Below are 22,679 nucleotides of genomic sequence, written 5' to 3' on the forward strand. Positions count from 1 at the left end.
TGTCACTGTCCCCCAGCAGTGCTTGGGGAAGGGTGTGCAGCAGCCCAGATTGGACGAGGAGTTGGCACGATTGTGTTTTATGATCTACCCCAAAGCTGCAGAATGCCACCATCAGGTCCACCTAACTCCTGAAGAAGCTGGCGGTCTCTCCCGGTGGTGCACAGCCTTAAGCACAAACGCCAAGTGTGTCTTCTACTGCGGGTGGCCTGGTGGCCCCTCTGGGCCCCGCCCTGCATGGCTGACCCTCCTCCAGAAATGGACAGATCACAAGGCAGCTCTCTTCTGGGGACTGCCCTGACGGCGCCGTCCGTACGACATGATTGGCAATTAAGAACGTGGATGTGTGTTTTAAGGAAAAATAAAGTTTTTTCAAGAAATCGAAAATAGATGAACTGATTGCCCCCCATCATTGCATCTGCCCACAGGTTTCCCTTTATCGTTATTTGGCTGAACAAAAACACACATTTATCTGCTGAACTGCGCTGACTGTAGAGTCTTAAGGACTAGATCACTAGGCAGTTGCACTAGGAGACGCGGTCACGATGTCCGTGGTCGCCGACGGGGCCCCGGGTCGTGGGCGCCTCCGACCTCACTGGGGAAAGGCTTTGAGAATGGCATTCACCTCCTCGGCCACGGCCGTCAGGGCAAACTCGAACTGCTCCTGGAGGGACAGAGGAGGCAGACATGAGCGGTGCCCCTTTTGCTCCAGCCGTGGGCTCCCGTGTCACCTGCAGAGAGAAGCTGTTTAGGGGGGAAAGGGAAGAGCTGCAGACTCCGTGGGAGGTGGGCAGGGTGCGGGTTTGCGGGAGGAGAGCCGGTGCAGACAGGCTGCATGCCTCGTGTTCGCGTCCCCTCTGTCGCTGGAGAAGCTGGGGTGGACGTGTGTGTGGGACAGAGGCTGCGGAGGCTCCGTGTGGCCCCCTTCCCCGGCTCCTTCTGACCCCAGCCCCAGCATGGCCCCCGAGGGGCGGGGCTGGACGCAGCCTCCCGTCCTTCTGAGACTCACTGGAAACGGTCACAGTCACGACCCCTCGGGGTTCCCTGGCCTCAGAATGGAAAGGGTGATACTCGCGCTCTCTGGAAATCCACCCACCGTCCAGCTCAATCCGACTCGCTTCCGTTTGCCAAGAAACCTCGTCTCACCCTCAACTGTGCCAACCTAAGACGTGAGCACATGTGTGCACCCGGGGTGGGACAGGCTTCTCGTGCCGGCAGAACCTGCAGGACTGCTGAGGGGAGACCGGGGCAAGTCCCGGGTGTCGGAGCCGTCTGCTCCTCCAGAAACAGGGGCTCGGCAGACAGAGGACGAGCCCATCTGTCCTGCAGGCTTCCCGGGTCCGCAACCTGCTCCCAACTCGGCATGAAACACTCAGAGCAGTGTATGCAGTACTTCCCCATCATACCAAAGAAATTACAAAAGAAGAAACTATGCAAACACTCCCTTAACAGCAGTTAAGGATTTTTGATGGAGGAGAGCCCTATCAATGGCTTAGATACTTGATAACCAGTCATCAATAGATGATGATATCCAGTCATCGATAGACTGGAGTCCAACACCAAAAAGAATGACAGATTTCCACTCTGAATGACCCGCACATAATAGAAACACACGTGCTGTTCTGTGCTCTGTCGCTCAGCCGTGTCCGACTCTCTGCGACCCCATGGACTGTAGCCCGCCAGGCTCCCCTCTGTCCACGGGATTTTCCAGGCAAGGATACTGGAGTGGGTTGCCATTCCCTTCTCCATGGGATCTTCCTGATCCAGGGATCAAGCCTGGGTCTCCTGCACTGCAGGCAGATGCCTGACCGTCTGAGCCTTCAGGGATGACCTGCCAGGTTCTAGCTCAGAGCCTCTGCTGGCGGCCACGAGTCTCCCCTGACGCGGTGGGCCCTCCCAGGGACGAGCCTCCAGGCCCGCGTGCAGGGGCTGCCTCAGGGCTGGGTCGGCAGGAGGCCCATCCACCTGCGTCTGGCACCTCCCCACCCCGTGTGCCCACCTGGATGGACCTCTCCTCCCCTCGAGGCCTGTGCTCAGGCCCGCAGTCACCCGGACTGCCAGACCCCGGGGAAGCCGCCTCCCGCCACCGCCTCTCAAGCCAGCGGTTGGCCAGCGCGCATGGTGTGCGCAGGACAGAGTCCAAGACACGGGCGCAGCCTCACTGGACGCCTCCTCCGGAACGGCGGCCTGCTGACGGCAGACTGCAGTCTCGTGATGACGCAGAAACAGGACAAGGCGCAGGACAGCTCTTTGGGTCCTGCTGCTTTGTAAAGTGACAAAGCCGGGGCAGACCTGCCCTGTGCCCCGACTGCGGTCATTAATCCCTCTCCGCTCACTGACCCGCACGGTGGACGGGGCCTGGGGCCAAGCAGGGCCGTTCACAGCGCTGCCGAGGTGCCGGCCGGCTGGGAGGGCGGGCAGCAGACCCCACAGCCCTGGGCTCGCGGGACCGGGAGGCGGTGCCATGAGGCAGCGGGTCGGCCAGAGACAGAACCTGCTTCTCCTTCCTGGGCAAGAGCTGCCCCCGCCCTCCACCCCGGTTCTGGGCCGCGTGAAGCTGTGAGGCTGCTGGTGGACGTGGAGCCAGACCCTCCCGGACAGGGAGCCGACCCTGGATTTCTGGATGAGCCGGCCACCACCCGTGGCACGGGCAGTCCAGTAGGACGGCCCCGTGAGGGGCACTAGACCCGTGGGCTGCTGGTCACTTGGATGGCAAACGGGCGTGAACAGGGTCCAGCTCTCCCCAGGGCCCCACCAACTGCCAGCGGAGGAAGAGTGGGCAGTAGAGAACGGTGGTGGCCGCAGAGATCCGACCTCCAGGCGTGTCCTCCGGTTCTACCCGGAACGGTTTCCTGGCTCTACATGAAGGAACTGAGTTGGTTTTGCCTCAATGCTCGGGGCTGACTTTGACAACGTGGAACCAGCCAAAGGGGCCCACGAAGGTGTTTTGAGAAATGACCTTCAGGGTCAAAGTGTGCTCGCCGGAGTTCAGGAGGCGCTGGGCTCCTTCCCTCCCAACAGAGTGGGCGGAGTGAAGACTGTGCTCCCTCCCTCGAGGTTCAGACGCTGCCAGTCCTGCCTGTGGCATGGAGCAGGACCCAGGAGCTGCTCACACCCTGTGGGGAGAGTAAGACCCCGAGCTGGGACGACAGGGGTCCCAGACCCTCACTACTAGGCACTGGAGCACAACGTGGCCTGGTCTCCCGGGAGAGCTTTTATAACTTTTATAACTGAAGTCCTCTTCAGCATAAAGCCATGATGTTGCAAGGGTGGCTGACGGCACCTGGAGAGTCCGGGCTACACCGGGAGGGAGAGGATCCTGTGTTTACGACTGCAGGATGTGCAGGGTGTTTGTGGCTGGACACAGACACTTCTCCAAGATTAAGGGGATGGGCCATCACGTGGACCTTGGTTCCAGCTCCGGTGAACCCAAGGCTGTCCAGGGATCTTTAGTCTCTGCTCCTTTGGCTGCAAACTTAGCCTTTTCAGTAACTACGCAAGTGAGCTCCTCAGGGTGCCCAGGGGCCCAGCACGGCCCGGGGGCACTCTGGTGACCGCCATCCTGATAACCTCATGGCGGGGCTGTGGCTGTGGGCTTGGGCGGACAGAACATGCCACACGCATCGCTGGCCTCTGACGGGGAGACTGCGCTGCTCTCCGGCTTCCCCCGTCTGGCACACGGAGGGTCCCGGGACCTGAGGTCTGACCGCACCTGCTCAGGCTGGAACGTTGGGGCTGCAGCTGGAGCTGCCCCGACCTCCTGGGACGGACAGCCCGCATCCAGTCCCGAGCAGAGCTGGTGTGGGAGGTGGCCGGCTGGCCTGCCCCTCGCTCCTCTTGAGAAAACTGCCCCCCACGAGCCCCGAGCCCCCGAGCCCCAGGCCTGGCCGCTCGTACCTTGGTCTGGACCATGCCCGGCCTCTGGTCTCTCAGATGCTCCAGGGTGGCGGCGATGTCGATCTCCTTAGCGCCTGCAACAGACACACACTGGGCTCAGACAGGCAGATTGCACACTGGTGCCCCTCACCCACTGCCGGGGCCTCCGGGCTCAGCGGCCAGATGACAGTGACCGTCATCCTTTGGCTGCCTGGCCGGGAGGGGCATTTCGGGGTTCACACAGGAACACAGGGCAAGGTGGCTTTCGTTAGTGTTGGCTCAAGAAAGCTGGGCTGAAGCATGCTATCAGAGGCAGAAACACACACCCATGCCAAGCTGTGGTCAGGACACACTAGGGCTTGACTCAGTTTTATTTGGTGGCGTTTCAAGATTTTTATTTTTTTGGCTGTGAGACTTGCAAGATCTCAGTTCCCCGATCAGGGACTGAACCCTGGCCAGGGCAGTGAAGGCAGTGAGTCCTAACCACGAGGCCGCCAGCAAGTCCCAAGAAGTTTTCAGTCACAGAACGGAGCACGTAAGCTTTAGCTTCTCTTGCATAGGATTTTCACTTAGAGAAATGAAAAGGGTAGACTAACCTTGTCTGTCTTATACCCCTAATGCTGGCTTCTAAAGAGCTGCCTTCTGTTAGAAGTGAGTGTTCCGAACGCTAAGGAAGGCTGAGGCGCCCAGTGTGCCCACGGGAGGGTCGGTACTGTGGCTGAGAGCCCCTCAGACACGCCCCCCCCCAGGTGCCTCGGGGGCCACGGAAACAGTACTGTTTGGGTTAAAAATGCAATCTTATGAATTATGAATTCCACATATACTCTCGTTTTCCTGTCTTGCCAGGACCTCTGGTAGGTGAACAGTGAACAGGGCTGGGTCTCCAGCGCCTGAGCCTCTCCCAGTTGAGAGGTGAGCGTCTGCAGTGCGATCTTGGCAGACGCGGAGGCTGGGCGGGCAGCACAGTGGGTTTGGCCGGGACCCACTCACCAGCCCCACAGTGGGTAGGTGTCCTGTCAACACTTCCTCTCACGCATCAGGCCGGTTACCACCCCCTGTTCAGAGGAAATCAAGGCTTGTCTGGGTTGCAGAGCCGGTGGCTGTGATCATCAGACCCAGACGTGGAAGAGATCCCAGGCCGGCCGCCCCCTGGGGCAGCTCTGGCCCCACCGCCGTCACATTTGCGCATGCTTGGTGCGGATTCATCAGATGGAGATGAGCCTAGTCCTTTACAATGAAAGCCTCAGGGGTCCAGGGGCTCCAGACCTAACCCCTCTCTCTTCTCTCTTGAACTTTGCTCAGGTGCATCTTTGCTCCTTGGAACTGGTTTGAAAGACTCTTTCAACAGCCATTTGTCCCCGAAAGGCTAGTCTGAGCAGGAGAGCCGGCACGCGGTCTCAAACCCTCGTCACTCGGTCGCCCTGAGAGGACTCCCAGCAGGGCTCCACGTGGGGCCACGGGAAGTCCCCTCCCCAGGCAGCGTCTGGGTGATCCCCCAATCAGCTTCCAAGGACAAAGTCTCCCTGGCTTTACTGCAGTGATGCTGGGTGAGGAAGCGACCAAGAGGACAGAGGAAGTGTCACTAGGTTTTCCCTGGACAGGGTCTTTAAAATATGAAATGCCAGGGCACGATGTCTCAGAATCACGCTTGGCCTGAACCCCAAACTCAGCAGTGGAGGAAGTCAAAGGATGCTTACAAATGTGCAGCTGGAAGCAGACTGGATTTATCAGGAGTCAGCGGTCTGATGTGGACGGCTACTGTCTCCCTGAACATCAGGACTGGAGTAGTTAGTCACCTGAGGTGTGCAGGGAGACGTTTTAAGAGCACACCCATGCAGGACCTCTTCTGAGGGGTGGGGAGGCGTGGCCTGCAGCCCGTTCAGTGACCCTGAGCATCTTGGTGACCTCGTGGTGCAGGAGTTGCACAGGCAGCCTAGGGGCGGGCGGGGTGGGCGGTGTGTGTCCTTCTAACAGGCTTCACCGAAGGTAAAAGGATTTACTTAAATCCCTTAAGCACGTAGGAAGCTCCCTTGAGCACATTTAGATGGAGTTTTCTCTACAAATCCCATTCAACTGACCACACATTAGAGTCCAGGTGAACGGATATACGCGGTGCGCTGCCCAGGTTGAAAGGCATGTGAACAGTGACTCTTTGTGACCCCATGGACTGTAGCACTCCAGACTCCTCTGTCCTTCACCATCTCCCGGAGTTTACTCAAACTCATGTCCATTGAGTCGGTGATGCCATCCAACCATCTCATCCTCTGTCGTCCCCTTCTCCTCCTGCCCTCAATCTTCCCCAGCATCAGGGTCTTTTCCACTGAGTCAGCTCTTTGCATCAGGTGGCCAAAGCATTGGAACCTCAACATCAGCCCTTCTGATGAATAAATTTCCTTTAGTATTCACTGGTTTGATCTGCTTGCAGTCCAAGGGACTCTCAAGAGTCTCCTCCAGCACCACAGTTTGAAAGCATCAATTCTTCGGTGCTCAACCTTCACAGATGCAAATAAAACTCAGACAGAAGACGGGCCAAGAACCAGCACCGGGAGTGCTCGGGGTGGTTTGGGGACAGGCTCTCGGTCTCTCCCACCGGAGAGGCGCCACCACTGTTCAGACGCGAGAGGAACGCATGTGAGTCGTTCTGTGGTCAGTGTGAGCTGGTGGCTCCATGAATGTGCGTCCGAGGCAGAGGCCGCCTGTGGGTGTGGGCCCAGCAACATACGAGGTGAGCGTCCAGTCTGACCCGTCTCTGCCGGTGCCCATGACCCCACGGGCACACTGCAGACTCCGGGCACACGGGCCGGTCGGCTGGGTCCTGAGAGAGCCTGGCTGGGGCCAGCCCGGGCACCGCTCGGTACACAGGAACAGCTGGGGCTTCAGCTTCCCAACGCACTCAGGGGCCATCGGCTCTGGAGTTCATATATCGGTTAAATGCGTTTTTAGGACAACAGAGGTTTTGTAAGCTTTAGACAGAAGTAGTAACCATTACAGGAGAAACAGTAAAAGAGCACTAGTACTAAAAATATTAAAACTGCTTTTTTTTATGACGAGAGAATCAATCTGAAGTGGGAGAAAACCAAGCCAATACGCCGCCGGCCGCCCGTCCCCCGGCCTCTGCCTGATTTCCCGGCGCCGGCCCGCGCGCGAGGGGGGCGTGGGACCCGCGAGCTTGGCGCGCCCCTCCTCCCCGTGACCGGGGGCCGCGGCGCGCGGTCAGGAGCCAGCCCCTCTGTCCCTTCAGCAGCGCGCCCCGGGCCCTCAGTGACGTCCTGTCAGGAACAGAAATACGTCCCGGTCCGAGTTTTGCCCAGAAGGCTTTGCGAACCGCACTGCAGGGAGGTGATGGGTCCCTCTCTCTTTAGCATAAACAACATTACGCGTCGAGTGCGCAATAGAGAAAGGTCTGAATCTTGCGGGAGGAAACTGTCTCGACCCCATCCTCTGGGGGGACCCAGGAAACGCTAAATACACCTGAAGGGACCAGGGCCAGGGCAGAGCTGTCCGTGCGCTGAGCTGGGCCCCAGGGTCTGTGCTCGCTGGCTGAGCTCCGTTTTGGAAGGAAGGGCTGGGCAGTGACGGGCAGGGGCTGTGCGAGTCCTCACCCGGTGGTCGGCCTGAGTGGCTGTCACCGCAGCCAGAGGACAGCCCTCCTCCCACTCGGGGTGCCTCCAGTGGGAGTGCCCCCTCCTGACCTCAGCCCCACACTGACACACACACACACGCATGCCTGCTCACACTGTGCACACAGCTCCTACACGCTCCCCAGGGGTGTGCGCGTGCACACACACACGCATGCTCTGTCCTGGGTCTTCCGAGCCAAGCAGTTTCTACTTCATGTTTCTGGATGCTCTGAATCGGTGGAAGATTTGTCAAAATTACAACGAGGACGATTTTTGGCAAGCTCTCTAGATTAACTGTAATCTCCCTTTCATGAGGTCTCGCTGGGATGAAGGAGACAAATGGGCATCTTGTCCACTGATAACTGGGGACCTCAGAACCCCAATAGCCCAGGTAATTCTCATGCTTTTAGAAACTAACTCGATAACATTTTTTCAGGGGAAACTGGGATGCCTCCAAATCTTCATAAAAAACACAAGTAGGACTGTGTATGCATCGCCCCAGTAAGGTCGCCACCACATAACACGCCAGAGGCGCCGGAACCCTGTGACGCATCCGGCGATGTGCCGGCAGGGCCAGCTGTGATGCTGGGCGCGCCCCCGGGAGCAACGCCCAGGACTGGAGCCCGGCACCGTGGGCCTGCGAGCACTCTGCGAGCACTCTGCGGCTGCAGACGCAGGCCGTCAGGAAGGAGCGACTGCTGAACTCGTGGAGGAACGGTGGGCGGGAAGGCCAGGAGTAGCTGAGAGGCCAGAGTCGCCAGACGCTCGCTCCCTGTTTGGATCACCCCCCAACTCCGCCCCCTGATCACATCCCTAACCCCGCCCCTGATAAGCCCCCAAACCCGCCCCCTGATAAGCCCCCAAACCCGCCCCCTGATAAGCCCCTAACCCCGCCCCTGATAAGCTCCCCAACCCCGCCCCTGATAAGCCCAACCCCGCTCCCTGATAAGCCCCCCAACCCCGCCCCCTGATAAGCCCCTAACCCCGCCCCTGATAAGCCCCCAACCCCGCCCCTGATAAGCCCCCAACCCCGCCCCCTGATAAGCCCTCTAACCCCGCCCCTGACCACCCCAACCCCGCCCCCTCGTCGCACCCTAACCCCGCCCCCTGACCACCCCAACCCCGCCTCTGATCACACCCCCAGCCCCGCCCCCTGGTCACACCCCTAACCTTGCCCCCCCCATCACTCCCCAACCCCGCCCCCGATCACACCCGCCCCCGATCACACCCGTCCCTGCAGTCGCAGCTGGGCCAGACACAGAGGCAGAGACCTCCGCCCCTGGAACCTCACTACCTCCCAGCACCACAGCCTGAGTGACAACAAGAAGCCAGGCAGGACACACACGGCCCAGGACACACTCAGGTCCCCAGTGGACGGGTCAGAATTCCAAGGGGACAGCGAGTGGTCATCTGGGTGATGTCTGTGGCTGCAGAGAAGAGGCGGGGGACCCACTGAGTCCTTGATGACACGAAAGCTTCGGGAGCAGGGGCCCGCCCACCTCCCCCAGGACCTGCATGTGGGGCCCTGGACACGCTCCTGAGTCAGAGCGCGGGCGGACAGGCCTCACAGACCCACGGCTGCCCTGAACGGGGAGACCCTTGTTTCCCGTGGACTGTGGGACGAGTACTCCGGGGAGCTGGACGCCAAGCGGCCCCTCAAACCCCATCGAAGGCCCTCCTTGCCCTCCGGCCCCCTCGGCCCCGAGTCCCTTTCTGGTTTAGAAGCTGAGTGTGCGGCCAGCTCGAGGCCTGGCTGGGGACTGTACCATTCAGTTTCTCAGCGGACGGCAGCTCCAGACCCTGTTCTAAGGACTCCTCGTGCCTCCTCTCCTGGTGAAAGGAGACGCAGGGGCCCAGGCAGGCCCCAGGGGCGCTGTGAGCTCATGAGGGCAGCACAGATGTCAGCACTTGTCACAGAACGTTCTACAGGAGTTCTGGGGGAGGGGTCACTAATGCAAAGTGACAGAGGCCTGGTCCCCGACCCTGCCGCCTGCCCAGAGCACAGGGCTCACAGTCCTTCTTAACACGGCGTTTGGACCGCCACTGTCCAGTGACTGGGAGGCTGTGCTCTGGGACTTCCCGTCCCCTGCAAGGGATGAGAGGTCCTTGGCAGGAGCAGGGACAGACCCTCACCGCCTGGTGAGGAGCTGTGAACTATTGCTGAAAGGGGCTGGGGCATGGCAGCCTTCCTGGGCCTCAGAGGCCACCAGGGAGACAGTGCGTCGGGTTGGGGAGGCAGCCGGGATGAGTGGCCACATGGCTGTGCAGGGCACCTGTGCGGCAGGAGGACTGTCGCGGCCTCTGAGCTGAAGTGATGCCACTCAACACGGAGAGCCAGGCCTGCCAGGGCCAGCAGGGCAGACGGGGCCGACACTCATGCGGACGGAGGCCGTCGGGATTTGGGGACGAGTGAGAGGAGAACCCAGAAGACAGGCTGGCTGCTGCCTGTCCAGGGGAAGGAGGTGCTCCGGGAGGGGCGGCCCTGAACCGCGGCAGAGGGGGTCCAGCCAGGTTCCTGGCTTCTCATCGGGTGAGTGAGGAAGGAGGGGCTGCCAGGGGCCCATGTGGGCGGGGCTGCTCCCTGAGAGGCATGGGGCGGGGGTGGCCACACCGACCAGGAGCCCCTGCTGTGGTCCGAGGTGCACGGGGCCCCTATCCACCTGTCGGCAGGTGGGAGACAGGGAAGAACCATCAGCTGTACCTGCCCAGGGACGAGCCACAGGCTGGAGACCATTTAGGAGGCAAATTGCAGGATACGGTTCATAAAACTACCCAGATAAGATGATGGGCTTGTTAGGAAGTTTTCCAGGAACAGCTGGTTCCATTTCGTCTCATTTCTCTCCGATTAAATTCACTTTGTGTATCATGTCACCCAGGCCTGGGTCACACCCCAGCCATGCTGCTCCTGGACCCCTACCCCCACCTGAGTCTCAGCTCCAAATGGATAGACAAGGGAAGAGATGGGCACCTGTCACTTCGCGGGACACAAGTTCTCCAAGAAAAGGGAAGACTCTTCTCCCTGGTTCTGAGCACTTCTTTCAGCCTGAAATTCCAACGAGCTGAGGACAGGGTGTGACCACCTTGAAGCCACGCAGAAGGCAGACCGGTCTATAGTATCTCTATAGTATCTGTTTTCTGCTGGACCTTCGGGTCTTCGTGCTTCAGCCAAACATAAAAGTGAGACGTTTCCCCCGATGTACCCTGTTCTTTGCAGCCTGCCTCTCCCAATCAGTCCTGCCTGTGGAAGGGTCATCCACGTGTGCGTCCATGGCCGGGGTCAGCTCAGCCCTCCCTGCAGACCCCTGTGTGCACAGACCCCTGGGGTCCTAACCCCCCAGCCCTCTTGTCCAGTGGCACCACGTCAGTCCTGCCGGACGAGCTCTACGTGCCCCTTCCCCGTGGCGCCAGGCAGACCTGAATCAGCGAGCCAGTGGTTCCAGGGTCCTGTCGTCCAATCTCCATCTCCGCTCCTTGGTGGAGTTTCCGCTGTGGCTGTAACGGTCCAGCTGCCTGCTCCACCCTGTCCCTGGCCAACGCAGCCTGGTGGCATCTCTGCTGTGCTGAGCCCCCCTGCCCCCAGCCACTGGGGCTTGGTCGCTTTGCAGCAAGGCCAGGGCTCTGCATTGCCTGGCCAGCTGGGTGCTTCCCAGCAAGTCCCCAAACCTTGGAGATCTGCTTTCTCAGTTTGCAACCAGGCGTCAGAATCGGTGAGCCCTCGGTGCTATGAGGATGGGCTACAGATGCACACGGGGCTCTGTGACGGGGTCGGGGGCAAAGTAGACCCCAGCCCTGCACCCTGGGGCCTTGACAGTGCTCAGCACCCCACTGAGCTGCGGACACTGCCCGTTTCTCTCCGCGGAGTGCAGACCCCAGGAGGATGGGGTCGCCGAGAAGTCCTGGTGCTCAGTTAATAGCAGATTGGAATGGCACTTCGTGGGTCAGCCCAGTATTTGCCGAAAGGAGGAATAGGACGGTGGTGGTGGCTGAGAGGAGCAGAAGGACCCGTGAGAGGGGAAGGGGCTGGGGAGGGCGCCTACCCCACAGTCTGGGGCTGGGACCCGGGTCCTGCAGGAAAGAGCCGGCGTGGCCCCGAGAGAGGGGTCTCCTGGGGCCACTCTAACACCCCACCAACCGCTGTGAGCAGAAGAGACCAGTTGAGAGGTCCCAGAGAGGGAGACACAGGGCGAGGGGCCCAGGGAGACAGAGAGATGGTGGTCTGGACACGCGTGCACGACCACCCTCGGCACGCTCCCTGGAGCAGAGCCACTGCACGGGGCTTCCTGCCTAGGAAGCCTTCTCTGCACTGTCCGTGTGGCAGGCCCTGGGCACCCGTGCTGTTGGGGCACTCAGCATGTGGTCAGTGTTTTAATCTCACCACGTAAGCTGCCACATGTGGCTGGCGGCTGCTGACTGAGCAGTACAGTTCTGGAGGAGCGCTGGGTTTTAAAGTTCAAGGAGAAAAGTTATTTCTCCCAGAATGGGAGGAAGTATTTGCACCACCACATATCTGATAAGGGGTTGATATTCTCAATATATAAAGAATGCCCACAACACATTAACAACGAAACAGCCCAGTTAAAAGATGGAAAAAAAGAGCGCGAGTCCTCATTTCCCCAAAGAAAGTATCCAAAGGGTCAGCAGACATGTGAAAAGAACGTGAGTACTCATTTCCCCAAAGAAAATATCCAAAGGGTCAACAGACACATGAAAAGATGCTCGACACTTCTAGTCTTTAGGAAGATGCAAAGCAAAACAGCAGCAAGACCTCACGGCCACGAGGATGGCTACTGTCAAAGCCCCAGAAAACGACAGTGTTCAAGCGGGTGTGGGGAAATCAACCACAGCCCTTCCTTGGGCCCTGCTGTTGGGAATGGAAAACGGTGCAGCTGCTGTGGAAAACAGTAATGGGAGCTCCTCGAGAAATCAGAACTAAGAAGACCACATGGCCCAGCAATTGCACTCTGGGTATTTCACCCCAAAGAACTGACAGCAGAAACCAAACAGCCAGTTGTACACCATGATTGGAGGAGTAGTGATTCCACAGCTGAAAGGGGCAGGGAACCCGTGTACCCGGATGGACGGTGAACTAGGTAAGCGTGGTCCATCCCGGGAGGGAGTGTGACTCTGCCTCAACCAGGGAGGCGATCCCGACACCTGCCACAGCACGGGTGAACCCCAGGACGTGATGCTCAGAGAGAAGCCAGACACGAAGAGACACACCCTGTGTGCGGTGGGGATTATCCACCCCCTCAGAGGAGGAGATGTTCACCGATGCCACCGTGGGACAGGAAACAGGGAACAGGTGAGCCTGCCGAGGATGGAGCCTGGGGGCTGGACAGATGGCCACACGGGCGCCGGACACCCGTCCACACTCCGTGCTGAGACCACCTAGGACCAACTCCCAGCCGACGCGAGCTTCCAGGGCGTCTCTGGCGCACCTGCGGACTTGGGCCCACGCTCCGCGTCGTGCGATGAAATCCCAGTGAAACAAAAGGAATGGGCTCCCAGGCTGGCCTGGGCCCGCGGACACCCCAGTGGCCGGGGCTCAGGCGGCACGGCCGGCTTCCCAGAGGCGGGGCTCCTTCCAAGCGGCCCTCAGCCAGCGAGGCTGCTGCCTCCTGACAAACCAGCCAACGCGATCCTTGGGAAGCCCCCCCATCTGTCTGGCACTCTCCATTCATTTAAAAAATTGTGGTGAAATATGAAAAACCCTGGGCGAAGAGATGTCTTGGACAAAAATGTAAAAGGCATAGCTTAGAAAGTACCCTGGCTGCAAAGCCAGCATTGCTGCTCTTTCCTCTGTGAGAGGGGAATGCTACCAAACCCTGATTCTACCCAAGATGGTAACCCTGAGTTAGAAACGCGTTTGCGGACACAGGAAAAATACGCAGGATTTTCCAGGGTGATCCCTGCTTTCTCACCACCTGGCGGAGCCGCAGCGCCCCATTCGGATGCCGAGCCGCCACCCCCCCCCCACCCACCCCCCCACCCCCCCCCCCCCCCGGTCTGCGCACTAACAGACCAGGCCCTGGGCAGTGGTCCGGCCCGGCCGCTGAGTGTCCCCCGCGGGCCTCGGGGCCCAGGGCTGACGCGGGGGCCCGGCTGCAGGAGAGGCGTTCTCCAGTCCTTCTGCAATTCATTCCTTTTAAGAAAAGGAAACAGTAAGAAAGCTTTCGTGTCCAGGCCCAGGGCCTTTGATCATTTGATGAACACAGGCGGGCAGTCGGGCCTCCAACTTCTCAGGCCAGACAAAGGCGGCTCCACTACCCAGGCCCCGCGGCCTGGCCCAGAACAAAACCCTGGTGGCCGCTCGCCGGGGCGGCCTGGGAAAGGGCCCCTCGCCGGCCGAGGGGCCGCCCTGCCCTTTGATCTGTCCTGAGACCGAGGCCAGGCCCCGGGTCAGGGGATGGCTCAGCGTGGGCCCCTCGGGCAGAGGGGAGCAGGTCAGGAGCAGAATGAGGGGTGACCAATCTCAGAAAGGGCCCAGCGCCTGCCCTCCCGGGCCGGTTCCACATGGCTGGGCTCACATTGTTGCCGCCAGCCTGCACTTCCAGTGGAATCTGACAGGATGCCGCAGGCAGGACCGCTGGTGGATGCGGGGGTGGGGGGCCCAGCTGGGATGGGGAGTCACCGCCCCCTGCCCCGGGCTGTGGCTCTGCTCAGCGCCCGGTGCTGTCCCACCGGCGAGCTGGACACCGACCCCCTCCAATACTGCTGGGGCCCGCTCCTTCGGGGGAGCCGGACTCCACGCGGTGGTGTGTGCCCGTGAGGCCATGTGTCACCTGCTCGCACACACAGGCATCACCTCAAACGTGCGAGATGACCCTCATTCTCGGAAGGTGTTTAGTTTAGCAAGTGGAAGCACTCTGGGCCTGACGGCAGGGGATGGGGGGACAGGGTGGGGAGGAGGCAGGAGTCCCGCGGAGACGCTGGGTTTGCAGAAACCGTGTGCTTGCAAATGAAGAGACAGACACAGTCGCCGAGATACAGAGGCAAAAACGGCCTGCCCACTAGAGTTGGCTTTGCGGATCTAAGACCAAGCCACGTTATTAGGGCACCGTCTTAACGGAGCGTTTGCATCAGGCTTGCTGCTTCTTTGTTTGCACGTCTCAGCACCGCGCTTCCTCAGGGCGTGAGAAACAGCCTCTGGAGTCTGAGCTGCACCCACTGTCCCCCGCCCCCACAGCCGGCAGGGAGCCTGCAGCACCCACGGGGTGGGGGGCTGCCCTGGGCCCCGGCTGGTCCTCTGGGCACCAGTGTAGGGCTCGGAGCCCATCTGTGCTCTCTAGTCCCGCGCGGAACACGATGGCCACTATTTCATCTTCATGCAACCATATCCTTGGGCTAGAGGTGTGTTCTGCTTTTCTGCTTTTATTTTAACCAGGAGAAGACGGAGTAAGAAAGACGCCTATTTCAGAGTTGCTGGCACTTGTCTGACAATGTACAGAAACCCATTTCTATAACTGGTGTCTGCTCTTATTGCCAGGCAAAGGGTGAAGAGTGGGTTTCTGGAAGGTAGGCGCCCTAGCTAAGGACACACGTGTGCGTGTGTGCACGGGTGTGTCCATGTAGAGGAGACAGTGTTTTCTCTGGCAGGAAGGAGACCAGGAGACGGCACCCATCCCAGTGCTTCCTTCCCAAGTCCCGGGAGGCTGAGGACAAGGAGTGGCCTCAGCAGGTCAGGCTGGGGTCTCCCCGCTGACATGAGCCTGCTTCCCCCAGAGGCGGGCCCGAGGGAATCTCCCACTTGGCTCTGGGGCGCGCTGGTGTCTCAGGGGACACCTCAGAGGTCTGGTGTGTGGACCACACCGGGGAGCTGCCAGCCTCCTCAGTCCCCGCACTCTTGGGGGTTAAACCCCACCCAAGCCACGAGCTCACCCAGTGTCTGTGCCCAGATCACAGCCCTCCGAGCCCAAGTGCCCAGACGCTGCTACATGTGGGGCGTCTAAAGGGGACTACTGCCAAGACAGTCTCCACCAGAGATAAAGGGGACTACTGCAGAGACAGTCTCCACCAGAGAAGTCTAGGCTCTGAATTTTGCAAATACAGTTCTAACAACAGGGAGGGTTTGTTTAAGGCTCTTCTGAGCCACTGCAGTCCTGGATATCAAGATGGCCTTCTCCTCACTTGTGAAGTTAACACAGGACGCCGATCACCCACCGCGTACTGAGCCCGGCGTGCGACCCCAGGCGGAGGTGGTGACAAAGGAGGACCCTCAGAAACGAACATGCTTGCTGCAAACAGCTTCCCTGCGATTCAGAAAAGGGACAACAGGCTAATTTTCCCCACGGCTTTCTGTGACTGCTGCACTGAGGTTGCCATGGCAACACCATCCGGCTGGAGCCTCACAAAACTGCCTGGCTCCGAGTCTTACCTTTGGCCATCTTATTGAGAACCATGTCGATCAGGACGTAGGTGCCACTCCTGCCCGCGCCGTCACTGTCAACAGAAGGAGAGAGATGAGGACGCGACAGGCCGTGCTGCCCCTACTCCCCACGTGCCCACGATAGCATGTGCCCTCTGTGATCAAGGGGGCCCACGGGAGGAGGGGAGGGTGGGGAACTGGAGAGGAAGAGACACAGAGTGGGGCGTGGGGGGTGAGTGGGAGGGGGAGGAGGGGGAGAGAGGAGACGGGGAGGAGGATGGAGGAAGGGGAGGGGGAGGGGAGAGGGAGGGGAGGGGGAGGGGAGAGGGAGGGGAGGGGGAGGGGGAGGGAGAGGAGAGGGGGAGGGGAGGAGCAGGGAGATGGGGAGAGGGAGGGGAGGGGGAGGGGAGGGGAGGGGAGGGGAGGGGGAGGGGGGAGATGAGGAGGGGAGGGGGAGGGGGGAGAGGAGACGGGGAGGAGGATGGAGGAAGGGGAGGGGGGAAGGAAGGAGGGGGAGGGGAAGGAGGAGGGGGAGCAGATGGGGAGGGGGAGGGGATGGGGAGGGGGGGATGGGGAGAGGGAGGGGAGGGGGAGGGGAGGGGAGGAGGGGGAGGGGAGATGAGGAGGGGGGAGGGGAGAGGAGCCGGGGAGGAGGATGGAGGAAGGGGAGGGGGAGAGAAGGTGGGGGGGGAGGAGATGGGGAGGGGGAGGGGGAGGAGGGGGGAGATGGGGAGAGGGAGGGGAGGGGGAGGGGAGGGGAAGGGGGGAGGGGAGGGGAGGGGGAGGGGAGGGGAGGGGGAGGGGAGGGGAGGGGGAGAGAGGAGACGAGGAGGATGGAGGAAGGTGTGGGGAGGGAGGGGAGGAGGAGGGAGGGGAGGAGGAGGGGGAAAGAGGGAAGGGGGAGGGGGATGGAGGAAAAATGTGGGGAGGGAGGTGAAGGGGAGGAGGAGGGGGAGGAGGAGGTGGGGAGGAGGAGAGGGAGGGGAAGGGGAGGGGGGAGATGGGGAGGAGGCGGGGGGGAGATGGGGAGGAGGCGGGGAGGGGGGAGGGGAGAGGGAGGGAGGGGAGAGGGAGGGGGAAGGAGGGGGAGGGGAGGGGGAGGGGGAGGGAGGAGATGGGGAGGGAGGGAGAGGGGATGCGGGGGAGGGGAGAGAGGGGAGGGGAGGGGGATGGAGGAAAAGTGTGGGGAGGGAGGTGAAGGGGAGGAGAAGGGGAGGAGGGGGAGGGGAGGAGGAGGGGAGGAGGGGGAGGGGAGGAGGAGGGGAGGAGGGGGAGGGGAGGAGGAGGGGAGGAGGGGGAGGGAGGAGATGGGGAGGAGGAGGAGAGGGAGGGGGGAGGGGGAGGAGACGAAGCTTTCTCTCGGCCTGTGCTAATGGCAGTACGGATTAGCTATTGTGCCTGTGTTGATCTGTTCCTTTCTTTCCTTTTTCTCCCCTCTTTGGTCAAAGATTCAGCAAATTTTGCTAGAAAAAAAGGACATAAAGAACTGGCTGACAGTGTCCGAATTGAGGCACTTGTATTCAGGTGTCTGCAGGGGGCTGGCTGTGGGGGAGGAAGGCTGGGTGCCGGCCTCGGCAGGGCCACCCTGTGGAGGCTGGTCCTCCGCCCAGCCGTCGCTCTCCGCCGCGGGCGCGTCTGTCCCCATCGCCACCTCACAGCCTCCCTGCATCCTCCCCGGCCCCAGCGGTAAGTGGAAAGTCCTCCTCTGGACGAGGGTTGTGAGAGCGTTCCGAGTCGTGGCTCTGCACCAGGCAGCGAGAGGAAAGGAAGGTGGCCTTTCAAGGGGCGGCCCGGCATCTCTGCTCCCTCGTTAAACACCAGTTAAATGGTGCCGAGAGGGCCGTGCGGCCCAGCAGGCTGTCCTCAGCCCACGGGCGCCTGGAGCAAGCGGAGGCATTGGCAGCACACTCCTGGCAGAGCCAGCTGACTTGGGAGGGAAGCGTCTCCGTTTCAGGACCTGGGGACCTGCATGGCCATGGCGTCTGCTCTGTCTCAGACCTGCTGGCCGGCTGGTAGCCCGGAAGCCTGTCAGTTGTCCATTCACAGCAAAGAGACCCTGGGTTTGGTGTCAATGTATTTCTCAAACAGCAGAAAAAGCCACAGGTGGAAGGAGAACCACCCTGCACAGCACTGCGGGGTGGGGACACAGCCATGTCGAGGTCACTGGTGTCCCAGCGGTGGCCACCGAAGGCTCCTCCCAGACCTGCCTCGGAACCAGTGCCGACCGGAGCTGCTCCTCAGCCGGGTCAGGGGTGTTCTGGTCCACTTCCCGGGGACCCAAACCATCCTCTGTACTCCTCCTCCCTCAGGGACACACACGACACACGTGCTCAGACCCGTGCACTCACACACATGCACACAGACAGGTGCATGCACTCACAGACACAAACACACACTCACGCAGACGCACACACGCCCTCACAGAGGCACACACACTCAGATGTGTGCATGCACTCACACACACAAACACATACTCACTCAGATGCACACACGCCCTCACAGAGGCACACACACTCAGACGGGTGCATGCACTCACACACACACACACACGCACTCAGACACACACACGCCCTCACAGAGGCACACACACTCAGACGGGTGCATGCACTCACACACACACACACGCACTCAGATGCACACACGCCCTCACAGAGGCACACACACTCAGATGTGTGCATGCACTTACATACAGACTCACATTCTCACACACATGCAGATGCACAGACATACTGAGACACACACTCAGATGGTGTACACACTCAGACATGCACACCCAGACACACGCACAGACACACACTCAGAAGGGTGCATGCACTCACATACACACTCATGCAGGTGCACACCCAGACACACACACACACTCGGGTGCATGCACTCAGACACACACACTTGGAGCACACCCAGACTAGCGCACGCACACACACGCATGCACACGCTCTTGACGGAATGGGCAGACTTGGTGTTTGGTCTCTGGAGACCTAGTTCTTCTTTACCCCAGACAGAGGGTACAGTCTGTGAGACGTTCTGGAAGTCAGAGCACACTTCCTCACGGACGCAGGCAGGTGTGGAGCCCACCCTCCGAGGGAGCTCTCCTCTTCCAGGCTGGGTGTGACCTTCTCAAGGACACGAGCCACTGAACCTTCACCCAAAGGCCACTCCTTTGATTCCAGGTTCTGTTCTGTCCACCAGTGGCCCCGAGTGCTTGGCACAGGTTCCACATGTCTGCAAAGGGTGTTGGGCTGAGACCCCACCACACAACACACACACAATTGCGAGCTGCTTGTGTAGTGGCCCCGGGAGGTTTAACACAAAATAAGCTATTATCCTGTTTCCTTAGGAAGCACCAGTTAGATATGTTATTAAGCAATTAGGAAGCTGAGCTCCTATATTTAACAGTGTTTAACTTTTGAGGCAGCAGACATGTGTTAATCCAGGGTGAAGTTGTACTTGCCTGCAGTGGACAATTATTGGACAAGAACGGCCCCTGTAGCACTTGTTTACTTTTCTGAAATAAAGAGAGACACAGAAGTTATGACTATGTGCTAGGCTCCATAGCAGTCACCAAACAGCCCGCAGCCAAAGCAGACAGACGGTCTCATGGACATTGTTCTGTAATGGCCTGTTTTGACAAAGAAAATTAAAATTACACACACATTTTCCAAGGTTTATTTTTCTTTCCAATATTACATTATTAGACAGAGCTTTGAAAACAATTCTTACATTTGCGCAGTTTGCTTTTTCCCTTAATAAGTATGAACTCTGGCCTCGGGTCAACGGGTCCATCGGCTTGGACCCCCCCGGCCCCCCCTTTCCTCCTGTTGCTCTAATTCATTTGACTTCTGTTGTGGCATGTCTAGACTCCTCACTGAAATTTTTGAGTTTCGCAATTTACGCTCTGAATTTCTTACAGTCTAGACATCATACTAGAATGTACTATCACCGTGACATCTCAAAACAGCAACTTAAAGACACTTCTGGATCTGTCAGTTTTGTAAGGACATCTAAATTTTGTAAGGACATCTAAACCTCAACTATGTTCAAGACAAATTTTTCCATTTTTATAAACCTGATTTCATGTAAAACAACTCTGTTGTGCAGATTTTAGATCAGAGTTTATGAAAATTAACAGGAAGCATAGATTAGGATTTTGTACCCAAGTCCTAAATCAAAACAGAGCACAGGTTAAAGTTCACTGTGTAAGCTCGAAATTTTTTGTAATTCAATGAAACAAGTAAACATGTTTATAAAGTACATCCAAGTTCTCAGGGAAACCTTCCTAAATGAAGGAAAGCAAACACGGAGATTTGGTGAACGGGAAGGAAAAGTGTGTGAGTGGGTGTGTGAGATGGGCTGTGAGTGTGAATTTACACAATTTAAGATGGAAAATAAAATTCTGAAAAGGATGATGGTGGAGAAAAATCTCTTACTTCATGCCAGAAATGGGAAAATATCACATTTCTCTGCTAAGGCTTGTCCGCTCAGCACGGAGATAGGTGAACGTGGACATTCAATCAGCGGGTCCTTTTGCCAGGAAAGCCTGAGAGGGTGTGGGGCTGGGAGGAAGCCCAGGGTGGTGTCTGACAGAGGAGCTGAGGGGTATTGCGGCATCATGCACAATGACGCTAACGCCCAGACATCGGAGCCGGGCTGAGCTCCCACTTTCGCTGTGGGCTGAACAGCACAGGTGCCTCTAAGGGAGACCCCGCCCTCCTGACCAGCACGAGGGCTGCGGGCCTGGCCGTGTCCTGGTAAGAGGGGCCCAGGGTGGCCACGCCTGGGCCCTCAGGGCAGCCACTGCCCGCTGGCCCAGCCCTCCAGCTGGGGCTGAGGAGCCCAGCTGCTCCCCGAGGCCATGTCATTGCTGCTGCAGTGGCTCCCTGCTTGGGCTGGCAGCTGGACCAAGGCTTGGGGCAGAGGGAATGTGGACGGCTCAGAGCTGAGGGCGCATGGGCGCGGGGTCCCCGGAAAGCGCTCTGCCTTCTGAGGATGAAAGAGATTGGAAAATAGACCCGCCGGCTCCTCCTTCTAAACCTCTCTTTCCCCTACTCAGGTTGTCAAGGCAACGGGAGCTTCAGCTCCGACAAAACAGATGCCAGGCCCCGAGGACGTGCCTCAAGTGTGAGCGGCGGGGAGCCTGCCAGCCCCATAGAGGTCGTGTGTGTGCGTGTGCACAGGCGTGTGTCCAGGCGTGATGCACGCACTGTGCATGTGTGTGCACAGAGCCGGGAGCTGGGGCGGCTTGCCGCTACGGGCCCGGTGCCTTCAGAGGGCAAGTCATCCTGGACGCTTCTCAGTCCCCGCACCTTTTATGTGTGGGCCACCTCGGCTTGGCCCTCCTGTTAATTTCCTGCCTGAAGGTCCTGCCCGTGTTTCTAGAGGCTAAACCCAACTTTTGGTCAGTCACCCAAGTTTTGCTCATTTTTTTTTCTATGGGACCAAGCACAAACGGGTCTATTAAAAAGAAATAAGCGTAACGACCAGACAGTGTTCTTTAAACTGTGCTGGACCGGGCAAGAACAGCACAAGGAATCGGGAGACCAGTGGAGCTCCCTGTACCGGCTGGTCAGGCTGCCCTTTGGCAAAACGCAGCGAGCATCACCTCCCTGGCTACGAATCGTCGCTGAGAAGCGGGTTCCTGGCTGGTCTGGCTGCACTGGCTTCCCGTGCCTGCAGCTCCGGTCTCTCCTGTGGGACTGTCTAAAGTGTTATTCTTGCATGTGTGTTGTGACCGGCTGCCTCGGGGGGGGGCCCCCCAGGGAGGTCTCACCGCAATTCAACATCTATGCCAGCTCCGCCCTGCGCTAACCCTGCTTGTTGACAGCCATGAGCAACCGAGCAGGTGTGCAGTGAGGTCCGGGTGCTGCTGTGGTGGAGAAGTTTATCACAGAACCGGGCACTCGTGGTTACCACACAGAGCATCACAAGGGGCAAAGCAGAAGCATCACAGAGTCCACACAGTGTCCATCTGGTCGACCCGAGACAGAGACGCGGGTTATTCATGGAGAGGAGCAACGCACGGCTGTCTGGCTCACTTTACTGGAACAAATCGTCAGTCAGCAAGAGGCCACATATTGAGAAAAATGGCTACCGCGCATACTGCAACAGGAGGAATTCGCCGAGAGAGAATGGTTAGTGATACAAACCAACCCGTGGGTCACTGAGTCAGAAGGAAGCGCCATGCAACCAACAGCAAGCAAAGGTCAGAGGTCGTGAGAGGCTCAGAAAGGGGGCTTCCCACACTGTCCCTGCAGTACAGTCACAGTTTCCAATGATCACTTTTGTGACTATGCAACTGGGCTCATATTACTAGCTGCAACATCACAAAAATGACACTGGCCACCGCTAATTAGCTGGCAAAGTAAGGGTTGTCCGTTTTTACAGAGAGAAGCATTAGTGGATGTCAGTGCACACAGCCACGAGAGAGAGAGGAAGAGACAGAGAGTTCTTCTAGAGCAAAGCCCTTGCGTGTGATGCTAATTATCTCTCAGCTTAGCAGTTTCTCTTTAAAGTGTAAATGTGCTCCCTCTGGGTGCCAGAAATATTTAATTACACATCTCGGTCTCTGACGAACACGCTCGGCCAGAGAGGGAACGAGCGCGGGTCTATTGTTCAAAAGGGGCCGTGCGGCCCGCTGCACTGCGGTGACCAGCATCTTCCCCGCCGTCTCCTCTGCCGGACAGAGCCCCAGAGCAGCGACCGTGCCTGAGCGCCACGTGCCCTGAGGATGTGACGGGACCAAGGCCCGGGGCCACGTGAGCAGCCCCGACCGGTGCTGAGGGCAGGCCGGCCTTCTCCAGCGAGCTGGGCCCACGGGCCCGTGA

At 59.1% G+C, this 22,679-nt stretch overlaps 1 protein-coding gene across 1 annotated transcript in view; it reads right to left on the bottom strand.

Moving 5' to 3' along the window:
- Positions 1 to 384: 384 nt before the first annotated feature.
- PTPRN2 (protein tyrosine phosphatase receptor type N2) overlaps positions 385 to 22,679 on the bottom strand; it is a 587,908-nt gene continuing 565,613 nt past the window's right edge. Inside the window, exons 20-23 of the mRNA XM_081535514.1 lie at positions 19,310 to 19,363; positions 15,868 to 15,932; positions 3,895 to 3,968; positions 385 to 661 (exon numbers count right to left, since the gene is read on the bottom strand). Of these exons, the coding sequence (XP_081391640.1) occupies positions 590 to 661; positions 3,895 to 3,968; positions 15,868 to 15,932; positions 19,310 to 19,363 (265 nt within the window). The 3' untranslated portion in view covers positions 385 to 589. The remainder of the gene's footprint in view (positions 662 to 3,894; positions 3,969 to 15,867; positions 15,933 to 19,309; positions 19,364 to 22,679) is intronic.

The sequence above is a fragment of the Giraffa tippelskirchi genome, chromosome 10 (assembly GCF_054371585.1).
Source record: "Giraffa tippelskirchi isolate mGirTip1 chromosome 10, T2T-mGirTip1v1.2.pri, whole genome shotgun sequence".
Lineage (NCBI taxonomy): Eukaryota > Metazoa > Chordata > Mammalia > Artiodactyla > Giraffidae > Giraffa > Giraffa tippelskirchi.